The 23,155-nt window shown below is 42.5% G+C and overlaps 1 protein-coding gene and 1 long non-coding RNA gene across 15 annotated transcripts; both read right to left on the bottom strand.

The window, feature by feature from the left end:
* On the bottom strand, positions 2,287-6,318 carry LOC110430330. Of its 13 annotated transcripts, none has more exons than XR_002447736.1 (6): positions 5,412-6,318; positions 4,266-5,308; positions 3,966-4,156; positions 3,751-3,845; positions 2,670-3,415; positions 2,287-2,559 (listed from the first exon to the last, which is right to left on the bottom strand). It is a non-coding gene; the product is annotated as an uncharacterized LOC110430330 (long non-coding RNA). The 13 variants fall into 13 exon arrangements; XR_002447740.1 differs by having other exon boundaries at positions 3,995-4,156; XR_002447738.1 differs by having other exon boundaries at positions 2,670-2,790; positions 2,874-4,156.
* LOC8064202 lies at positions 18,340-20,551 on the bottom strand. Of its 2 annotated transcripts, none has more exons than XM_021448082.1 (2): positions 19,689-20,551; positions 18,340-18,528 (listed from the first exon to the last, which is right to left on the bottom strand). In XM_021448082.1, the coding sequence occupies exon 1, from the start codon at positions 20,291-20,293 to the stop codon at positions 19,712-19,714; it is 582 nt and encodes a 193-aa protein (XP_021303757.1). In that variant the 5' UTR covers positions 20,294-20,551; the 3' UTR covers positions 18,340-18,528; positions 19,689-19,711. The 2 variants fall into 2 exon arrangements, with proteins under 2 accessions (XP_021303757.1, XP_002439387.1); XM_002439342.2 differs by having other exon boundaries at positions 18,340-18,537; positions 19,698-20,551.

The following is a 23,155-nucleotide window of genomic DNA, read 5'->3' as shown; positions in this document are numbered from 1 at the left end:
TAATTCTTCACGTTTAGGACACGATTATGGTAACCAAGAAGTAATTAATTAGGGGGTTAGTTTTCCATGTCTGCCCCTAATAAATATGGTGTCAGGTGCTCTCTATACAAGAAAGTAAACTAGCTCAACTGATTAGCCATTGTGGGCTAGAGTGTCGCATACCAGGTTCGAGTTCTGGCAGCCACTCATTTTTGCTTGTTACTCCATTTTGCATTTGCCTCATTTTTGTTTGTTATTACTCCATTTTGCATTTGCATGCGAGCGGCTGGCTGGCTTGCATGAGCAGGAAGAGGAAGGGACGCGCGTGCAGCTTGCATCAGCAGACGCGAGTGATTGGACGCGCGTGCAGCAGCCAGCTGAACGGACATGGGCGCAATTGGACGCACGTGCAGCGGCCAGCTGAACAGACACAAGCGCGATTGGTTCATAATTAATTTAGTCCGTTGGCAGATGGAAAGGACGCAAGCAGCGGGGGTATTTCCGTTCCTGTGAACAGCTCCCAGCTCAGAACGACAAGTTTTGCAAAATTTACAACATAGTCTAGAACGCCAAGAATTATGGGTACGGAGGAAGTACACACATAACTGTTCATTGAACCATTGCCTCATCACCATCAAGGGAACACCAAAAGTAAAGGGGAGAGGGGAGAGAATTTTCCAAGATTCAATGACCTTGAAAGGTAAAATGGGCCACGGTAGATTTATGCATGTGTTGTGGAACCTGAATGGTTGAACTATACATTGCGCACATAAAGTTGTTTATCAGGTAGAATAAATTTGTGCTAATATGGTATTGTAAAGCTTCCACTATTTTTTATTTTTGCTTACATTTGGTACTAGGGCAAGTTTTAGCACATTTGAGTTACCATGATAGTTATTGTTGCTTCTTATGTCTTGTGCATGCCACGTAATTAAAGAGCTCAACATGAAAGTTTATTTTTTTCATATAATGGTAAAACTGATGAGCATGTTTATTTTAATGTTAACCTTATGGTTTGAGATAGAAATATTTGTTTTCTACCTGCAAAGTTTTTGCTTCTTATACATTGCACTTTTGGGCATAAAGATAATCTAAATTATGTTAGAGGAAAATGTTGCATTCATCCGATGAGCGAAAGCTCATGAACCAACATTATGTATAGTGGTATGGATCAATTACTTATTTACATATCTCTTGGTTTGTTGGGAACTAAACCAATTACTTGTCTAGCCTTTGCTAGTATTTGTGATTCAATATGAAATACTATATTTTCCTTTGCTAGTAGCATTTGTAAATAGATAGCATTAACAATTTTGTACAGCTAACCTGCTTTCTTGAGGAATAAAATTTGTTTCCTTGATATAATAGTGATATATGCATGTATAGTAGACCATAAAGTATATGAGGAATGCAAATGGTTAATTATAGAACTGCCATGGGTTGACATTTCACTAGTTATTAGGAGGTCTAAAATTAATGTATCATTTATAATTCCTACTTATGTTAGTTGTCATGACACTCACATACTGTACATATCTATGGTAGAACCTATCGATATCTTATTAAGACTTCATTGTATGAAAATCATTTGTTGTATATGGAAGGGTGTTTCATGTGTATAAGTTGATATGCATCATAAAAGATGTGTTGCACATCTAATATTTCATCAAAGAATATCAATTTGTATTTAGTTCACACATATAAATGTTTGGGTTTCTAGATAATAACTCTAGAACTTTTAATCCCTAAAATGTTTAGAATATTTTATGGTCGAATGACATATATGATCACAAAATGGGTATATGCTAATCTAGTTTGTTGTTTGCCACAAATTGTGGAATTCATGATGTCGATATGCCATGGAGCTTATGTGGTAGAAATGCAAAGAAATGATGTATATGTGTGAAATTAGTAAGAGCAAGAATCAACACAAAAATCATTTTGATAAATAAAGGTTTTTGGGGTAGTGCCAAATTAATGTATTTGCATCATCATTTAATGGTTGAAATGACTTACATGTTGTTGAATGGATTAATGGATTGGTGTAAAGAGCAGAATTAAGGTTATAAAAAATTGTATATGAAAATTTTTCATTGAATAACAAAGTGGAAAGTTTAGTTTATTTAATAAGTTATTTGCAGAGCTTGCGGATCAAGGAAGCTCTAATTTTGTGATGACTATGTCTAATAGAATAAGAACCAAAGGTATGTCTTAAAGTATTCTTTATTTTTATAAGTGTACTAGGTAGCGTGCCCGTGCGTTGCTACGGGACATCTAAAATTTTATACTAAAAAAATACGTATCGCATAATAGGATAACAATACTATAAAATTAATTAATTCAAAAGGCAAAGTTTGCCCATGTGTTGATCCAAAAAGAAAATATAACACCATGACAATTAGAGTTTGCCCATGTATTGTTGTATTACTAAAAACAATGTGTAATCATGGACTCTTTACCATCTTTATTTTCCAGCCTATTTGACTCAGTATGCAATATTGTGTAACCATGGCCGCCTTCACCTTTCCTGCTTGTGGGGCAGTCCACTCTGTTCTGTATTGGATCTTTGATGTTGCAAGCCTGAAGGAACATGAGCAAGTAATTAAGGTTAAATGGCCAGGCCGCCAGGGGCTAAAAGATCACAGGAAATAGTTGTGATTATCCAATCAAGAAACGACAATAAAACATACCCTGATTCATGAGATATCTTAGCAGCGACTAAGTTCATTCGTGAAAAGATCTATTCTGTCCATAGTAAAGTCAATGGAGACAAATAATCTTTCCAGCCATTGCAAACCTTCAATCAAAATGCTTGATACACAAAAACTAAGGATATCGAATTTCGTGCACATATCTAGGTGAATGAAAAAATCTCACACACAACAAAAAATTACCTTGCAATGAAGACAATTCTGAATTTATGTAAGGCTTTGCGCCTTTGTGTCACCTTTCTCATCAAAGACACATCTACGTGAAAACAGGCATAACCAATAGTGATAAGCAAATTCTTGGCTACTAAGCATTTTAGCATCATGGGACTAATAGGAATTCAACAAGCATTTTATTGTACAAGCATGTGAAAATATCATATGTGCAGTAAACTATTTACGGTTGAAAAAGGTTATCCCAGTATTCACCAATCATAAAAAGGAAAAGAGGTTTTCATTCCTCAAGAAAAGCCCACATATAAGAAGGGATAGATAAAGTTAAAGACATTCTAGAATAAAAGATGACCCCAGGTATTTCAAACCAATAATCGACATTGTCTTTTTCAGTCTATGATTGTACAAGTCCTTGCGGCCATATATAAGAAGGGACAGATAAATTTAAAGACATTTTTCAACATTAGTGCAAGAGGACATGCCTTGGGCAAGATCTAGCAGGCTGCCCACTTTCTCCCTAGCCTTATCTTCTTTCTGAACCCATAACTCATGCTCTGTCCCACAACAGTAGCAATGGACAATTAAAATGCGCACAATTCAAGTTCAAACAATGCGTCGAACACGTTCCGAGTACTAAGAACAATGCCAGCATTAGAACCAAAACCTGATTAGTGTAAGAAAGTTTTCCTGACATCAATTGTTCATCCTATGCATTTGGATCCGGTAGTTATTTTAAAAATGGTACACATCTAGAAACTTATTTTAAATATACAGGCAATAGAAAATTGTCATTTCATAATCTAGCAAAGTAACACTTTCCAAACCTATTTGTGCTAAAAACACAAGCTGTTGTAACCTACAGGTATAATGTAGAGTCAAACATCCTTACATGTACATGCCACAACCTTCACCAAATATACATTGCTCGATCACAATTGGTTTCTGATCTTTAGGAATACAACCTAAGCCAAATTGAGTTTGATGCTATGAAACAATGCACAATGAAATTACCAGGTCAGCGTGAACTTGATTAATAACCTGACATTAGAGGTAGAGCTTTGACCAAATAGAAATAAGCAGTCTAAGTAATTAAGTGCTGAATACCTAAGAAAAGTATCAAAATTCTGGTTTACCGATTGGAGATTAAGTTGGACAGGGAGCAGTGGTCCACCTTGGTCTCAACACATGGATTAGCTGGTTCGGCTGCAAGATGCCTAGGGTGGTAGCTCTCTTCTGTTGCAATACATCTTATCAGCTCAAGTACTGAAATACCATGTACAATAGTAATTAATTCTCTGCAAAAAAAAACTGTGTGAGATTGAATCTGCAAGCACAAAAAAACAGAACTGGCCAAAGCTTAAAAACCTTTTGCATCTAAATGCAATATCTTGTCTCATGTCTCACCTATTCAAGTCAAAATGCACCAGCTGCATGTCTTCTGATATCTCGACTTGCACAGCTCCATAAGATGAAGTCTGCAATAAGGAAGTTCTAAAACCATGTGCAATCTAGATGCTACTGCTTTTGCCATCTAAAGTAATATTAATATAGAAGCATCCCACAAGAAACTGCATCTAAAAAACTTCCCAAAAGGAAACTGCATTTGCCCAGATTATTTGCCCATCTACCACTATATGTACTATTTTACCATCTAAAAAGAAATAGCTGCAAACATTTCTACATTCTATGTAGTGTCAAACAAACTCATCCTTGTGCAGAGAATTAATCTGCCAATAATTTCCTGGTTTTTTCAAAAAAATCTGCCAATAATCAATTAAGTAAACTAATGATATCTATTATGGGTCAAATTATTGATCGAGATTGGACTGAAGTGAATACAACTATATGAACATGGCTAGCAAATTTTAGGAGAGTTTTTCCCTCTCGTTCATTGCCTTTGCTAGGAAATTGGAAACAAAAGGCACTGCCTCATCAGACTATATGTGAACTTGTGTACGGCTAAATGTTGTGGTGTCTTATTTTTTTTTATCTTTTCGCTCATAAACAGATCCTCATACAGAGATCAAGAGAAGAAGCTAAAATATGTTTTATTAATCCTAAAAGCAAAAGCAAGATCTTAAAATGACTTCAAAATGGCATCTGCAGTCCATATTGAGGAAGCTGGAAAATCAGCATGTATTGATTTGTATGTTTGACTAATTGAACTATGCAATGCAACCTTGTCATCAAGAACCATGATCCCGATGCAGCTATAGGGTTGGAATGAAGAGCATGTGCTGCACAGTGATAGAATTATATAAAAGACAGCTGGATTTGAAGTTCTTATTCAGCACTTACACGTCCAGAGAATCACCGTTCTTATTCAGTCTACAGAACAAAATATTTCAGCATATACCTCCCCGGATTCAGCTGGAGCAAGCTCTAGCGCCCAGCAGTTTCACCGTGTCGATCTGCTCGTGCGTGTCGTCCAGAGTAGTCACTGCAGCCTGAATCCACGAACAAGCAAATACACCATTGATCCACCACATGAAACATTAAAACCTATTCAGAAAGGCAATAACACGAACAAGCAAGCATGCACAAACGCACCTGACAGCAGGGCCGTCGGAAGCGATAGATCTGCTGGCTGCAGGCGGATGTAGGCAGTAGAGGAGGGGTCGGCCGGCCAGGGCGGCTGGCAGCCAAGTGCTAGGCGCACGGTCATGGTGAGAGGAGGGCCGGGCCGCCCCTGGCTCTGGATCGAGATGTGGCCAACACTGGCTCGCCGGGGACTTGGGGTCCTCGTTTGGCTCGCTAGATCAGGAAGGCGCCACCGTGCTGGACTGCCGGAGGACGGAGGTGGCCCGACAGGAGGCCGGAGGCGCTAGGCAGCGGAGGTGGGGTCACGGTGAGCCGGTGCCGGGGATGGCGCGTCTCACGAAGTCTCAATCGGGGCAAGGGGCATGCGGGCAGCGGGCCGCGGGTGCCGCGCGGGAAGCGAGCGCGGCCACCGGCGGGTCGCAGTCGCTCAGGCGGCCACCGAAGTTCGCGCGGGTAACGCGACGCGACGCTCGGACAGCGGGGGCCACCGGCGTTCGCGGCGCGGGCCGCGACCACCGACGCGGTCGCTCGGGCAGCGGGGGCGCGGGTCGCAGCGGGCGGCGGGTCGTAGTCGCTCGAGCGGCCACCGGAGTTCGCGCTCGGTCGGGCGGCCACCGGAGCGCGGCCACTGGCGTGTCGCAGGGCGCGCGGCGGGGGTGTGGGTCGCAGCGGCGCTCAGGCAGCTACCAGAGTTCTCGCTCGCTCGGGCGGCCACCGGATTCGTCGAGGAGGATCTGGAGGGGGCGCCGAGGAGGATTTGGGAGCGGGGCGCCGAGGAGGATGAGGGGGGGCTCTGCGTCGAGGAGGATCTAGGAGGGGCGCCGAGGAGGATTCGTCGAGGAGGCGGGCGCTTTCCTTTTTTGGCGGAAGACAGAGCCGGGCGTCGCGCGTCGCAGGAGGCAGGACGAAAAAGCGGATGGGGAGAATGTCGCACCAAAACGATGTCCCCTATTTAGTCTTTTTAGTTGTAGGAGATACTTTCCTTGCGTATGGTATTATTACATATTAAAAAGAATATAGTGTTGAAATATTGTCTTAATTCCTAAACAAGTGAACATAATTAATCTCTATATGGTAAACAAGCATTAAGACTTGATATGAGTAATTAATGGCTATGTGGTAAATGAGTGCTTATACGCATGGAAGATGTTGCAATGTATTATCAAACCGTGCAATAAGAAATATTGCCTTCTTTTTGTTTCTTATTGTAATTGTAATTCTCTTATTTTACTTACTCCTTTTACCTTCACTATAATGAAAAGTGTCATATTAGATATGCATGTTATCCACTAGATGGTGGAGTAGTTTAACCCAAAGATTGATAAAAAACTTGACAAATGAAGATAGACTTCTTGGAACGGTCATTCACAAATGATGATAGTATATAGAATCAGATTCCCTATGTCCTTGAAAGCTTCAATTCCTAGAATCTGTGTTAGTCAAACTTTTTTAAGTTTGACCAACTTTATAAAAAAAGAGTATCAATATCTATGACATAAAATGAGTATCTTATGAAAATATATTCTATGATAAATCTAATGGTACTAATTTGGTACTATAAATGTTACTTTTTTCTAAAATTTTGGTTAACGTTTAAAAAGTTTGACTTAAGATAACTCTAGGAATTGAAGCTTTCATATCTATATCTATATCTATATCTATATCTATATCTATATCTATATCTATATCTATAACACCCCAAAATTTGCAATTTTCCAAAATAGGAGAAATTGTTTTAATTGTGTATTTTTTGTGCCATGAAATATAGGAAAAATAATATTTTTCTTTAGATTAAAATTTACTATAGGAGTTAACAACTTGTTTGAGCATGCATGCCTCTACATTTGGATTTATTGTGATGAGTGGTTTTGGCTAAAGGTTAAAAAGGAACTCAAATTTGGTTTTGAAAATGTTTTGAAATAAGTTTGTTTTAAAAGAAAAGAGAAACAGAAAAAAAAGAGAAGAACTCTCCCACTCTATTTTCGGCCCGAAGGCCGAGAACCTTTCTCCCCCCTCCTTTTCTTCTCTCTAGCCCAAGTAGTAACCGCAGCCCAGTCACTTCCCCCTCCCCCCCGCGCCAGCATCCCTCCCCCTCTCTTCTTTTCACTGACGAGCGGGTCCCATGCCTTTGAGTCACAGACAGGTGGGACCCACCGGTCAGATCTTTCCCCTACCTCGTAGCCGCACCGGACTCTACCACGAGATCGAGCACCGGCCGCACGGTTTCCCCGGTTGGCATGCTCTGCGAGACGTGAGCCTCTTAAATAGCACCCTCGGCCACGTCTGGACCCCCTACCCTAACTCTAGGACGAGCAGCCGCCGCAGCCGAGCCATAGAACATCGCTGAGATCCACCCCGAAAACAACCCGTCGCTGCGACGCATCTTCGCCCCCATGAGATCTTTGCCGAGCTTCTTGTCAGCTTTGCGAGGTCACCAAGCCTTTTCTTTCGCATTCTCGTGGTCTGTGTGCTTTGCTTGACGCTGCCGAACTTTGCAGGAGCACGCCGTCCGCCATCTCAAGCCGCCAGGCGTTCTCGTTTGATTTTCCGACCTCAAAAACCCCTAGGTGAATTCCCCGTGAGCTCCTTTCTCTTTCTATGCTTTTTGTTCGTTGAATCGTGAACTAAAATGCTCAAACCGCGAGCGCCGACCAACTCCGGCCATGGCGCCGCCGGGATTGGCTCCAACTCCGGCCGGCCAACTCCCTCTCCCTACCCCGATCTAATCTCGGCCGTCTAAACGAAATCCGACGGCCCAAATCAGAAGATACCCTTTCGGCCGCGCCTTTTGCAAAAGAACCCCCCTGGTTTGTAAAATTCCAACCCGCAGTCTAAAACGTAATTTTAAAAATATGCTTTCCGATTTTGAAGACGTAAACTCAGTACAAGATTCAAAATATGTTTTTCGAAAATTACAAGTTTGCCATTGGTTTTGTTTCAAGTCCGATTTGATCCATTCAAATTGTGTTAGATTCGTAATCACAATGTTCGTCTCACTGTTTTATAAATTTGAAACTTTTTGTTTTCGTGATCTTATTTAATTAATTATTTTATTAAAGGAAATCTTATTTAAATCATAACTTCTTCGTTATAGCTCCGATTTTCGTGATCTTTACGTCTGTGTGATCTTAGTGCGATGTAGATTTATTTTATAAACTTTTCATCTTTATTTTCTACTGTTGGTGTATTGTTCTAATTATGGGTTTGTTTGCTTTGTATGATTGCCTCTGGATGATTGTTGATGATGTGATGACTGAGTTTAGACGGTGAGCTTTTACGTGGCGATCAAGAAGCAGTTTGTGGAAGGTTTGGAACTAAAAGAAGGATCTGAGTTTCAAGGCAAGTATAGCATGGGATCATCCTTGTTTCCTAATAACTTTAATCACATAATTCATATTGCATGTGTCTCCTTGTTAAGGATTTCCTAGTATTGATCTTATACCTTCTCACCTATGGTTTTGCATTGGGTAGCTTATGCTAGTGCTCCACTAAACCATGATATTGTAATTTGATTAATGGAATATGCAATAAACATTAAAAGAGGACTTTTTAGCAACTTTGGTAAAGAGGGTTGGAGCATTGGGCTATCTTATGGTGCTCTAGTTTCTCTCCATAAGGACTTATCTGTATCTGACCATCCGGGACTTACAGTATAACTGTAAGGGCTACATGGCTCTGGCTTTAGCTCAGTATGAGGACCTTTTCTAGCTTGTTAGTGGTTACCCTTGTGGCGCAAATGGGGAATAGCAGACCGTGGATTCCTGTGGGTGGATCACACGGACTGACTAACGAAACCAAGCGGCCCTAACTTGTTAGACGAACCTTTGAAAGGCTTCATAGTGAACCCTGCCGGTCTTCCTTGGTAGTGGGCTAAGAGGTCGACGGGCCTCGGGCGAAAGGGTAAATCATGACTCACAGTGAAAGTGTACAACCTCTGCAGAGTGTAAAACTGATATATCAGCCGTGCTCACGGTCACGAGCGGCCTTGGACCAATACAGAATAAATGATCACTAATGGCAAATCGTTAATGTTATTATTGTTAATATGTTGTTTATGCTATTCTTTATTCACTTTACTTGATCATGAGTTTACTTCGGGACTTGACAACTTGATGCTACTCATATGCTAAAATTGTGACAACTAAAAGCTACATGCAGTTAAACCAGTGTCTAGCCTTTGAGCCTCATGAACCCTATGTTATTCTTGCTGAGTACGAGATGTACTTACGCTTGCCTTTACATTTTATTTGGATAAAAATCCCATATGGGTACCAGATTGCAAGTTTGGAGAAGAGTTTAGGCTTGTGCTCAACCAGTCAGTTGTCCCTGTGGATTTGGAGCTTTCGCCTGAAGAACAGAGTGTCTTTCCACTATTTGCTATCTAAGGTTATATCTTTTATATTAAGTTCGTTATATAAGCATTGACTATTGATATTACCCCTTATTTGTGGCTATATGTGAGATTTGACTTCCTGGGCTCACATATGGTATGTATCTGGTTTTGTTCTTAAAATCGGGTGCTACACAGTGGTATCAGAGCAATGCTGACTGCAGGACGCAAGCCTAGATAGTAATGGTCGTTTTAGTCATCTTTGCTTCACTACATTCATGCTTACTATCTCAAGCTTGCTATTTGCTAAAATTCTTATGCTTCTACCATCTAATTCTGTTGTAAAATTATTGCTTCTATTCTAAATTCCTCTCGTTCTAATTCCGTAGATGGTTGGTAACGAGAAGATTGCTCGCAGCAACTCTGAAAGACCATGCTTAACTCAGGAACCAAAGTATGAAGAAGCTCGCCCTGTCCCACCAAGACATATTTGTTGGCGAAAGGAGCACTTTACCACATCCTTTAGTGGGAAAGATTTCTTTCACCCTCGTCTTGTGCATATACTACATATTTGTTTGCTTTTTTTTAGAATTTTCCGAGTATTGAGCTACACGTTTGTGGTCATGTTGCGTGAATAAGATAATCGAATTTTTGGATACGGTCTCACATTAGACTCAGTAACATCAATATCATTTTTCCATTTATTTAATTTTATTATTCGAATCACTTGCAGTTCAAATTTTGAGTTATTCCCAAAAAAATCCTTAAATGAAATCAATTAACTAAATATACCAAAAAACACCATAAATGTACCAAGTTTTAACATGGACTACCATATACTGTATGGGGAGAGAAGAAAAAGTTTAGGGCTGAAGGGAGAAAAAATAAATAGTTTGCCTAGTGTCAAAATAAAACACTTGGCAAAATGATCACTTTACCGAGTGCCGCAATTTGCCGATTTGCCGAGTGCTAAGTGCGGTGTCAACGGAGGACACTCGACAAATAGTCATTGTTGCTAGCAGCCGTTAGCCATTGTGCATGTTTGCCGAGTGTCTCATCCTCGACACTCAGCAAATTGGACACTTTGCCTAGTGTACTCCTGTGGCACTAGGCAAATTAGTAGTCTGTCTAGTGTCTTGTTAGTGACAATCGGTAAACTTGCTCTTTACCGAGTGTTTTTGTTTGCCTAGTGGGGCACTAGGCAAACTGCCTCTTTGCTGAGTGCCCAATAGAATATACTAGGCAAACTATCGGACACTCGGCGAAAAAGCCGTTTCGGGTAGTATCAGCTTCTAATTTGCTAGAGTGGCCTCGAAGATTTATGAGAATGAGAGATTTTCTAAGGTACTTATAGGGAAACTTGTTTGAGCCAACTTGTTTCTGTTGGCATAATGGCATGTATGAGGATGGAACCAGCAGGTATGTTTGCACTTTGCAGTTTTCCACCGGTCCATGGAAGCAAGCATCACCAACAGCCACGAAGTCGCCTTCTGATGAATGGATCGATCAACTGTAATGAGTCGCATAGAACATAATATACTCCGTATATACCTCTCAAAAAGAAGGGAAGCATTTCGTATACAAACTACACCGGCCTGCATTGCCATTGCACACCCTTTTTCCCCCAAAAAAACTATATAGACAGAGCGCCTGGTGCCCAGCCATGTCTACATTACGGAGCAGGTGCCCAACCGCGGGTACTGGTCGTACACGACGCCGATAGGCAGGCCGGCGGCGGGTACGGTAGGGGTACTGTTGCACGATGTGATGGCTGCTGCGATCATGGGCGCCCACTCATCTTCTTGCGAAGGTTGCTGATGAGCCTTGGAGTCAACGCCTCTCACCGATGACGACGACCTGGTCCTTGCCATCTCCGGCGATGGCCACGGAATCGACCGCCCCACTCCACTCGTGGCCGGCACCAGTGACATGGCCTTGGATCGGCATATCTCGGCGTTGCCTTGGAAGCAAAGCATCTGGATTGGATTAAACTCCACCAATAAAGAGCAACACGCTGCAACCTGCAGGGAATGTAGGTTGTGGTGTGGATGCACAAGCACATAGAAGCCGACGACCACGACAAACGAGACGTCATGCACCATACGACGGTCACCAATGCGGCCGGCATGGCCAGCGATACTCGGTACGCCAACACGCGCGCAGCTCATCATGGCGGTGGACAGAGCCCAGACGGCGACCTGCAGGCGCCACCGCTCCCCGCGGAGGCGACTCCGGCGTGAGCCGCGCTCGGCGCGGTGGAGGCACACCAAGATCACGGCGAGGAGCGCACTGGCCCTGGCGACGAAGGCCAACTCACACGGGTCTCCGCGCGCGCTCGCCACGCCGACCGGCGCGATGCTGATGGCCATGAGCGCGACCACGCCGACGCGGAGCAGGGGCACGAGAACCAGCAGCGCGCACCTAGCCGGTGACTTCTTTCGCTGCTGCTGCCTCCGCCGGCTGCGCGTAGGGATCGGCGGTGGGGTTGGCAACATTGGCGATGATGCTGCCCGTCTTATTATCCATGTATTCTTGTGGGTGACTGAGAGCTGCGTGCACTGAGGACTGTCTCCACGAAGAACTGGTGTGCAGTGTCTCTCGTATATATATGCAACAGAGCTCGTGAAGCAACCTCTATTAGTAGGCATCCGCCCATCCGGCATGAAACACAGACACTGTTTACCCGTAGCTTTGGTTACACTTTACAGAAACTATTCCCTTTTGACAACTTTGACCCATAGCAGTCATGTTTTAATGGTTTTCGTCAAAAAAAAAATAGTCTAGTGGCCAGAAACCTATCATTGAGACTAGCCTTGCTACACCAATTTGTAAGAAACCTATCATTGAAGGTCTTGCCATCGCCGGCAGCATCCGTGTCGACCTCGTCCACGCTTTGGTACAATTGGTCTTTGTAGAGCACTAGCATGTAGAAGCCCACGGCCACGACGAACGACGTCATGCACCAGAGGTCAGAGGACGACCACCATTATTGCTGCGGGCATGCCCCGCGACGACGTCGTCGTCCGGTACCACCAGGCAGAAGATGCCGGTGGCCAGAACCCAGGCGGCGACATGCAGGCGCCACCTCTCCCCGGGTGGCGAGTCCGGCGTGAGCCGCTCGGCGCGGTGGAGGCACACGAAGATTGCGGCGAGGAGCACGCAGGGCCCGGCGACGAGGGCCAGTTCCCATTCCCACTGGTCGCTGCACGCTCGCCACACCGATGGGGCGATGCTGCTGGCCAATGGCCATGAACGCGATGACGCCGAAGCGGAGCAGGCACACGAGGGCGAGTACCGAGCTCCTGGCGGTGGCGGGCGACTTCTCGGTTGCTGGCTCCGCCGACTGCAAGGCGGCGCCGGCTGCAGCCGGAAGAAAAAGAAACTGGAGCTCGCTCGGAGCCTCAGTGGACGTACTGGTGTGTGTCGTTGTTTCAAGTTAGTGGTGGATGTATTGTATGCTGCGTCTGCGTTCATGGTGTGCCTAGTTAAGTTATAGGAGATTGTTCACGCCGCTGTTTTGGATGTAGTCTGTCAACAATCCCATCAATTTCTCCGGAATTACTTAGCAAGACTCGTTCGTCGGTACCAGGAGCAACACCGTACCTTCACCGAACGAAAAGGTACGATCTAGAGCGAGCGCCGCGTTCGGCTCAACAAGAGGAAGACAAAGAGCTACCAAGGCAAGGCAACACCGTGCAGATTCTTTCCGGGCAAAAGTAGTAGTGTATATAAATCATCCAAGACGCGTGGAGAGGACAACGATAATCTCTTGGTCCTGCAACAAATTAAACAATCAGCATTGGTAGCAAACTAGCGGTTATCTCGGTGGTAAGGTGAGGGGTGGTTGATTTCATCAGTTTGACTGAAACTTCAGTGGTTGCGTAGCGCGGCTTCTGATGCTGGATGGAAAATTTCCCAGGCAGTCACTATCCGTACCCGCTCAACCGTGTTAGACCGGTCACTATCACCAGAAAAAAAAAATGGGCAAGGCTCAGAGATTTGACTCGTATTTTACTAAATTTATTCTTTCAAGAGTTAATTATAGATTTTTTTTAGAATTAATGTCATTGTTCTTTTAGTGCATGTGTCCATCAAATGATAAGACGCTTAACTTCATCGAACATGTTGGATTAAGTTTGGGACCTAGTTGACCGTGCAAGGATACCTAGCTGAAAATAAGACAAGAAAGACGAACAATACCACAAATAAGGCCTCGCAAAAATTTTCAAAATTTCCTGTCACATCGAATCTTTAGTCGTATGTATAGAGTATTAAATATAGATGAAAATAAAAACTAATTACACAGTTTACCTGTAATTGGTGAGATGAATCTTTTGAGCTTAGTTACTCCGTGATTGGACAATGTTTGTCAAATAAAAACGAAAGTGCTACAGTAGCCAAAAACCAAAAATTTTGCAAACTAAACAAGGCCTAAATAGCAATGAGCAAGGGGAAAAGGACTTTCTATCATACAACTAGGGCCTTGTTTAGTTCGCAATAATTTTCAAGATTTCTCGTCACATCGAATTTTTGGTCGCATGCATGGAACATTAAATATAAATGAAAATAAAAACTAACTGCACACTTTATGTGTAATTTGTGAGATAAATCTTTTGAGCCTAATTACTCCGTGATTGGACAATGTTTGTCAAATAAAAACGAAATGCTACAGTAACTAAAAACACTAAACAAGGCCTAGGACAAAATGTTGGTAAATAAAGTATTGTATGAGCTATCTCTTCTAACCCTTTCGGAGAAAAAAACAGGTTGAACAGATCCGTGAGGTGGCATGGTGACAACCGCAAAGCTACATAGATTTTTAAGCGTGTCTGGCAACCGCAAGCCAACGTGAAGGCTGCCTCAAAAGAAGCCACCTAGATTTTTGTGATAGTTAAATTTTTTTAAATTTGACTAGATATATAAAAAGATAAATTACTAATTAATATTTGTATCTTCACATAAGTGTATTACAAAAATACATTTATAATAATTAATCTAATGGTACTATTACGTATTACAAATATCAATAATCTCTTGTATATATTTGGTTAAAATTAAATAGGTTTGACTCTTCCATATATGAGAACGGTTATTAAGAAGGGACCAAATGAGTATGGAACACCAATGCGTCTCTTTGGATTGCCCTTCGCAGAAACTTGTCTCGCTTGGCACGAACTCATACATTCATTTTTTTAGCACCTAGTATAAGGGGTATTTTTGAGATTCCTTGAATTATGTGATGCTTATTTGTATAATGAACAGCCATATGTATTAGTCGATGCAGAAGCCAGAATACTAATAATTCCTTTTTTCAAAAAAATATAAGGAGTATTTTTAGAGAGAACTAGCGCCTAATATAAGGTGAGATTTATGTGCTACACAGAAATACGTCCGACACCAGCAAGACAACCGCGAGCCCGAAACGCTCTGCGGTCTATTCGCTTGAGCTTAACTGCCAAATCTGCTAACTATTTAGTTGTATTTTTTTCTTACAGAAAATCAACATATAGTATGTTCAGATGTTGAGATGTACCGCGCACAACGGAGGCAAAGGCCCACGAAGAAAATAGCTCATACGCATAGAAAATGACAAACTTTATGTGTGACCTTATTTGAGCAATATTACTCTAAATCTAAAACAGACAAATTAAATTCTACACTTTATTTTTTGTCTGGGGTTAAATTGTTATTTTACATTTGATTTAACACAGTTCAATATAAAAAATGATAGAAGACAAGACAATACAGGTAAGAATTTTTTTTCGGGTCTCACAAGTAAAGTTTAGAAAAAGAGTCACAGAAAAAGACACATTATTTTGAGTACAGGTAAATATTTCATCATAAATAAACGTCCGAACAAAAACAACACCACTCAGCACACGGGCTCGCTGAGACATATTTTAAAAATTCACAGTTTTTTGAGTGAAATAAAAATTTACGGTTAACACCAATAAATTGGCAATTATTGATGATAATCATTTTAAATTTGACTTTTGCTATTTATTTGTTGATAGATTTTTTTGGTACTAAATTTGTCAGATTTGTATACATTTGATTATGCTTTAAAATTGTGCTACAAGTGTCTAGTGGGTCATATCATTATCATCATCATCACACCATAAAAGAGCGAGTTTTATTTTGAGGGGGCTCTTCAATGATAACCTTTTGATGTAGACGTTGTGCTATATGAGCCCTTATCTTAGATGTAAAGCCTTGTTTAAAATCAGGGTGTAAACTTTAGGGGTGTCACATCAGTTATCACATGAGGTGTCATATCGAGTCTTCAAATAGTAATAATAAAACAAATTACAGAAGTTCTCAGTACGCGAGATAAATTTATTAAGTCTAATTAATTTATCATTAGCACACATGTTTATTGTAGCTTTATTGTAGCACCATATTGTCAAATCATGGCCTAATTAGGCTTAAAAGATTTGTCTCGCAAAATAATCGTAATATGTGCAATTAGTTATTTTTTAGTTTATTTTTAATACTTCATACTTGTGTCCAAACATGTGATGGGGTAGGGAGTAAACTTTAGAGGAAAAACTAAACAAGGCCTAAGATGTAAGACTCACGTACGTCTCGCGTAAGACTCAATCTCACGTACGTCTCATGTATATACAACTCTCAATCTCACGTACGTCTCATGTATATACAACTAACTATATAATATTCCTTATCTAACTTGATTTCATAAGGTTATTTTGGACAAAAACAACTATTGTCAGTCATCTAATATTTCTTGTCTAACTTGATTTCATAAGGTTATTTTGGATAAAACAAACTATTGTCATATTCATCTAATTAATAAGTTTTTTTAAAAACACGTGTGCAACAAAAGCTTTCAAAGGATTTTTAAGCCCGGACTTTTTTTGGCTACTGCAATACAAAAAAGAACCAAATTCAAATAGTTATATATTCCCTAGTTTTCTCAATTTGACGTCATCTCACGTACGTCTTGTGTAAGACTCAATCTCACGTGCGTTACCGTTAACTAATTAACTATATATAATATTCCTTACTAACTTGATTCACATAAGGTTACTTTGGACAAAAAAATACTATTGTCATATTCATCTAATATTGCTTATCTAACTTCATAAGGTTATTTTGGATAAAACAAACTATTGTCATATTCATCTACTAATAAGTTTTTCTTAAAATACGTGTGCAACGAAAGCTTTCAAAGGCTTTTTAAGCCCAGACTGCAATGCAAAAAAAAAGAGTCAATTTTAAATTGTTATATATTCCCTGGTTTTCTAAAAGTTTGTTTTTCACATAGATTTATCAAAAGAATTAGTAACATGCTAGATTCGATCAAGGACTATGAGCTCAAATATAAGAATTGATTTCTTTAAACTTCTTTGTTACACCTTTGCTATAAAAAGATATTTTATTTACATTATAGATATGAAACTTTGTTTTCCACATAGACTTTTTAAAAGAAATAGTAACATGCTAGATTCGATAATGAACTAAGAGTTCAAATATAAAAATTGATTTCTTAAAACTTCTTTGTTACACTTCACTTATAAAAGATATTTTATTTACATTATAGACATGAAACTTTGTTTTTTCACACAGACGTTTCAAAAGAATTAGTAACATGCTACATTCGATCAAGAACTAAGAGCTCAAATATAAAAATTGATTTCTTAAAACTTCTTTGTTACACCTTCACTATAAACAATATATATTTTTAAAAAAGTACATGCGTGCCGTATGTGCATCTTCACTAGTTTATGAAAAATCTGACATAAAATTTGTCAACAGATAACGAGAGACGCCCCTTCAAACTTTTAGGGTTTCAATTACTATAGGAAATCTAAGCAGCAGTATTGCTAAAAAAAAAAAATCAAAGCAGCAGTTAGAAAGGCCCAAAGGCCCCAGAATAGGCCCAAGCCCAGAACAAAATAACTTGTTTAGGCTGCGTTCGTTTAGTGTCTATTCCTGGCATCAGAATTCGCTATGTAAATTGCACAAGGATTTTAAACGGTTCGAGGACATGAATCCCTCCAACCGAACGCAGCCTTATTTATTTCTTGACTTTTATATAAGGAAACGCTTAAATAAAGTAGCATATAGTTGTGAGCTTGCGGATAAATCCACGTGCACAGGCAATACGAAGCCTTGACAAGATATGTGAAGCACTGTTCATTTGAAACAGCGGCACTGAGTCCTTTGTCTATTAGATGTTTGGATAAATACATAAAGTATTAAATATAGATTAAAAAATAATTGTATAGATTATAACTATTTTGTGAAACAAATCTTTTAAGACTTTTAGTTCATGATTCGACAATGTGGTGCTACATCGTCTCATATTAGATTTGAATTTTTTTACCAAAGTGGTAAAATTTTTTGTGGTCAGAACTTTAGCTTAGAAGTCTGACGCACGTAAAAAATTTTAGGTGTTTAGTTTGGCAAATTTTTTTCTGACACAACTTGGGCTGCATACAATTGTAGTTGTTATTGGTGGACTTCTATGGGAGTGCGTGCACAGTAGCAGACCCTGCAGCCCAAAATTTTGGCTCCAAATTTTTTTGACCCTGTTTAGTTCCTAGACTCCAATTCCACAAAAAATTTCCTCTTTGGACCAAAAAATTTCAAATCTAAATAGACCCTAAGAACTTTTGTAATTTCTTTATTATTACTATTCGGACACTCTCTGACATTCCATATAACACCTCAAAAATTCTACATTTTGAATTTAAACAAGGCCCAATAATCAGTACCAAAATCCAAGACATTTTCAGAAATAGTGGTACAATATGCAGACCCAAAAATCCATTTGTATAATAAGAGCTTTGTTACCGTGCTTGGGAGGAACCACTGGTTCTTTCGTTAAAAATTATTTACAGCAACTATTAATTAAGAAAATTAATTAATTATGTTTAAGAGCAGTTTAGTACTTTTCCTCTCCTGAACACAGTCTCCACCTCCCTAATCCAATTCTACAAACGGGACTCGCTGCTGCCTGTGTCGCGCGATCGCCGTGCCGAACGGGACTCGCCACTACGAGCGACACAGGCAAGAACAGAGTGCTTCGTGGAGTTCTTTGTCTCCATCGCACCGCTCTGCGCCGTGGAGAAGAAGAGGACTGCCCCCATTGAAGGGGAGGACCAGGCCGGGCTACCGCGCCGGAGGAAGGGCTGTCGCCGGGACGATGTCGATCTGCGGAGCTCCCACATATCCATTGTGTCATTCGTCTGTGCAACTCCTTCCTACTCGCCGGCGTGGAGGGCCACGATGCGCGACGGGAGGGCGAGGTCGTTACCGCGGACGGCCAAGAGGCGGAGCAGGAGGGCGAGGTCGGACGCGGCTGGGAGGCAGAGTGGAGAAACGGGCATTGCCTTAGGCTGCAGTTCGCTGCCGACGAGGAGAAATCTGCGGGCCGCGTCCTCCGCAGACTCGGGCACCGCGGCAGCGGCAGCTGATGGCACCAGCAGCACGACGCAGCCATTCATGACACTCCACTTCACAAGGAGCTAGACCACTTCATCTTCATGCTCAACACGTCCATGGTCTTCCGTCAATAATGGCAACGCTCCCAAAGCCGAACCAAACAGTAGCATTTTCCATTTCCCTGCAATAGTTACCGCTCTATTGAACCATGCATAGAACACCTACATGGCTACATTGCAAGGGCAGGGTCGCAGGATTTGGACGCAGGAGCTGCGGCTACACGTAGGAGACAGGGACAGATAAGGACGCGTACCGGAACAGGGGAGATTTTTTTTTTTGACCGAACGGAACATGGAAGATAAGGGCAGAAAGTACTATTGTACCCTTTAATTTATTTAGAAAATAATTCATAATCTAGTTCCGGACCCACGTATTTAAGGTTCCGACCCACAGCTTAAGTTCCTCTATATTGGTTCTTCTTAATTTACAACCATCAGATCTATCCAAATGGACGGTTCTAATTTTTTCCAAGCATCGTAAAATTTCACGTATAATAATTATTAGCTAATTGCTAGACCAATTCATCACTAGGACTAATCTTGGCAGATTCCTTTCTGTCGCCGGCGACGGCGGCATCGTCGTCGGTGAGTGCCTGATACTGTTGGTCTCTGCAGAGCACAAGCAGATACAAACCGACGAGGGCGACGAGCGCGGTCATGCACCAGACGAGGACAGCCAGCGGCGGCGGCATGACCGCGGCCACGCGGTACGCGAACGCGCAGCTGAGCGCGGTGGAGAGCGCCCACACGGCGGCCTGCACGCGGCGCCTCTCCGCTGCGGGCGAGTCAGGCGTGAGCCGCTCGGCGCGCCGGAGGCACGCGAGGAGCGCGGCGAGGAGGGAGGCCGCGGCGGCGACGAAGGCCAGGTCCCGCGTGTCGTGACGCACGCGCCACGCCGTGGCCGCGAAGCTGTAGCCCACGGCGGCCACGGCGGCGGCGCGGAGGCAGTGGCCGCACACGCGCCGGAGCTGCGCGGAGAAGGGCGGGGACACTGCTGGGTCGTCGGCGGCTGATTCTCGCCCTGAACACTTGGCGTGGACGGTGGGGGTGGCGGTATTGCCAGTGACGATGATGTTCTTGGTTGCCATTGCCATGGATGGATGGAACGAAGAACGGAGAAGATTCGATCAGCTGAGTTCGCTCGCACTGGCTTGTTTGTGTTTTGAGTGTCTCTGGCCAGGTGCAGTGCGAATTGGCGACAAATCTTACAGGCATATATAAGGCGAACACGAGCTGGACGACTATTATATTGACTGACAAAGCGACATTTTACCGGTCGCTTATAACCTCTTGTGGAGTATATAAATTTCTGCAAACCTTCCTCTACGCGTTTACTCCTGTGACTGAACAACGCGCTACTCCAAAGAGGCTGAGAGGGATCCAAGGCAAAAAAAAAAAAAAAAAAAAAAAGATTTATGGCCAACGCAGGCAAGTTGACTTGACACCGGCTCTCGACATCAGGTAACCTTGTTGGTCGGGTAATGAAGCCTTTTTCTTTTCTAAACAGAATTTCTTGGCAGTTCTAGGTCTCGGGGTTTACGAGAGCGTGTTGTCGTACTTAAGCGCGTGTGTGGAACGACGGCCCACGTTGCCTGACATTGTACCTCACCACTCACCAGGCTTCACAATCAGATTCGGCACAAGTCTACCAAAATGTCCACCGCGAAAAAGAATAAAAGTAAGACGCGAGCCTATAGAGTTTTGGCATCATCTTTCAGCCGAATCTATCAGTTATTTAGAAGTTTTTTTATTACAACAAATTAGCATATAGCATTTTCTACCACAGCTTTACAGAACAAATCATAATCCCCTCAATTGCCTTTGTTCCCCTCGAACCAGGGAATATCCAAACAAAGCCTTACAAGAAACTAAACTCCTGTTACTCACAATTTATACATGCATTGTTTTTTTCAGCAATCTATTTACATGTGTGTGACATATATATATAAGAGCATTTGGAGCCAGTGGCTAGGCTAACTGAAATCATACCTAGGCTCTCAACTCATTCTCTCTAGATCTTTATTGCTCCCATGATAGCTCCTGCCCTCAACCCTGGAGAGGAAGAGGAGGGCAAGTTGCGGCGACACAAGGAGGAGGCATGTGCTCGGCCTTAGCAAGCTCAACGGTCTCGGTCTCAGTGAAAGCAAGATGGATCTCAACAAGCTCGGGTATAGTGTCCTCATTCTCAATAACGGTGGGTTGGATCTCAGCAACCACGATGATTGTGGCCTCGGTCTCAACGAGGACAAGGAAGCGACAACAATGGACATAGCAGAGTAGGGTGTTGGGCGAGGCAATAAGGCATTGTACAATTTTCCCGGGAAGCCATGGGGAGCGGTGCCATTTGGTAACGCTCTGTGGCTCCTCGTTGGAATCGCTGCGAAACAAGGATGGATATGTATTCCCTACTTCAATGCTATGTTATTCTCCGGCACTTCAGGCCAGCCACGTCATCTGGTTCACTGTTGCGGTAAAAAACACGTCTTCTTCTCTCTCGATGCTTCTCGTCGCCTCCTTCTCCTCCCCCTGTGCCTCCCCTTCCTCTCTCCCTCTCCCTCCCGAAGTGGCAGCGCTCCTCTCCCTCCTTCTCCCTCTCGAAATGGCGGCACTGCAACGCACCAGCAGCCTCCTCCCCCTCTACCTCCTTCCTCCCTCTCTCTGCCTCTCTCTCCCTACGCGGTGGCGCAGCCAAACGTATAGGACGAGGCTGCAATGCACCGGCCGGCTAGCGGCGTGGATGGGTCGGAGGCACGCGGATCTAGGGTGTCCATCATCGGATCCATTGGTTCCTCCATGGTATTTGGCTTGCTGGCGTCCTCTCGTGGCGTCCGACATCGAGGGATGTAGCATGGGTACATCCTATAACACCGCATCTCCTCGCCTTGCCACACACCACTGTTTGTCATCGTCTCCCCTCTCTCACCTTTTTCTTTTCTCCACGCGTGCTTGCTGCTATGGAGACCTGTGCTTGGTGCTGCTTGGAGGCCTACATGGCCTTTCTCTACCAATGTGTGTCAATGACTACATCCCTGTGGTCATGTGTTGCCCGTTGATTAGCATAGGCGTAGAGCAACGATAGCTCTGGGCTGCTGCATCGTCGGCTGGTCTGGAGGTGTTGTTGCTCGCCGTTTACTCAAGCGTAGAGCAATTGCAGTATGCCATGCCTGCACCTTGCTGCTAGAGAAAGGTGTGTGCGATCTACCACTGCAAGATATCAATGGTAGCTACAGCACTAGCAGTCTAGCAGTTTCTTTGCAGCAGGTCTTGTGACTGGCTTCGAGAGCAAAGAAAGATTTTTTGCTGTTTGTCTATGATTTGTTTGGTGGAATGCCCACAACATCAGCATAGGTGAGGATGCTGCACAAATTTTTCCCTGTATCTACTCCGATTTGCATCTAGCAATATAAACAAAGCTAAGAAAAATATAAATAGTTTCTTTAGAGTTGTTCTTGGAATCATCATCCTCCAAATATATAGAAAAAAATCATTACATCATCTCCTTTGACTAAGCTTTATTCTAGAGATTTCTTAAATGTTGGATTGAGTGGGTAGCAAAGTAAAATGTTCACACTCGGTTTCAGGCTATTGAATTACTCATCTTCAATGTTAGCTATTGTAGTTTTATGTTTCTAGAAAATGAATGTCCTCACAAAGCCATGTAACATCTATTTATTGCTGCTTTCAAGTTCAGTTTATTTGTCTCTTGTTAGCTGGTTCGATTCCTGAATCTTTTTACCTTTTTCCTGCCCCTGATTTTGCATACACACTTTTATCTTGAGATTGAGAGTTCATGTAGTTTTTGTTTGGCGAAGATAATTGGTGCATACCATCGACTAATCTTTGGTAAATTTGTCATGCACAAGGTACTCCTGGTGCCTGGTTTAAAACTTGATGTTAGACCTTACGACTGAACAAGAAGAAAAAGAAAAGGACCATATTCTCATCCTTCCCTTCTT

The sequence above is a fragment of the Sorghum bicolor genome, chromosome 9, assembly GCF_000003195.3.
Source record: "Sorghum bicolor cultivar BTx623 chromosome 9, Sorghum_bicolor_NCBIv3, whole genome shotgun sequence".
Classification (NCBI taxonomy): Eukaryota; Viridiplantae; Streptophyta; class Magnoliopsida; order Poales; family Poaceae; genus Sorghum; species Sorghum bicolor.
The sequence above is the reverse complement of the archived record's forward strand: the minus strand, read 5'-3'. Positions and strand labels throughout refer to the sequence as shown.

Bases quoted from the DNA above. Each gene is read 5' to 3' on its own strand.
- LOC8064202 (XM_021448082.1), bottom strand. From the start codon at position 20,293: ATGGCAATGGCAACCAAGAACATCATCGTCACTGGCAATACCGCCACC.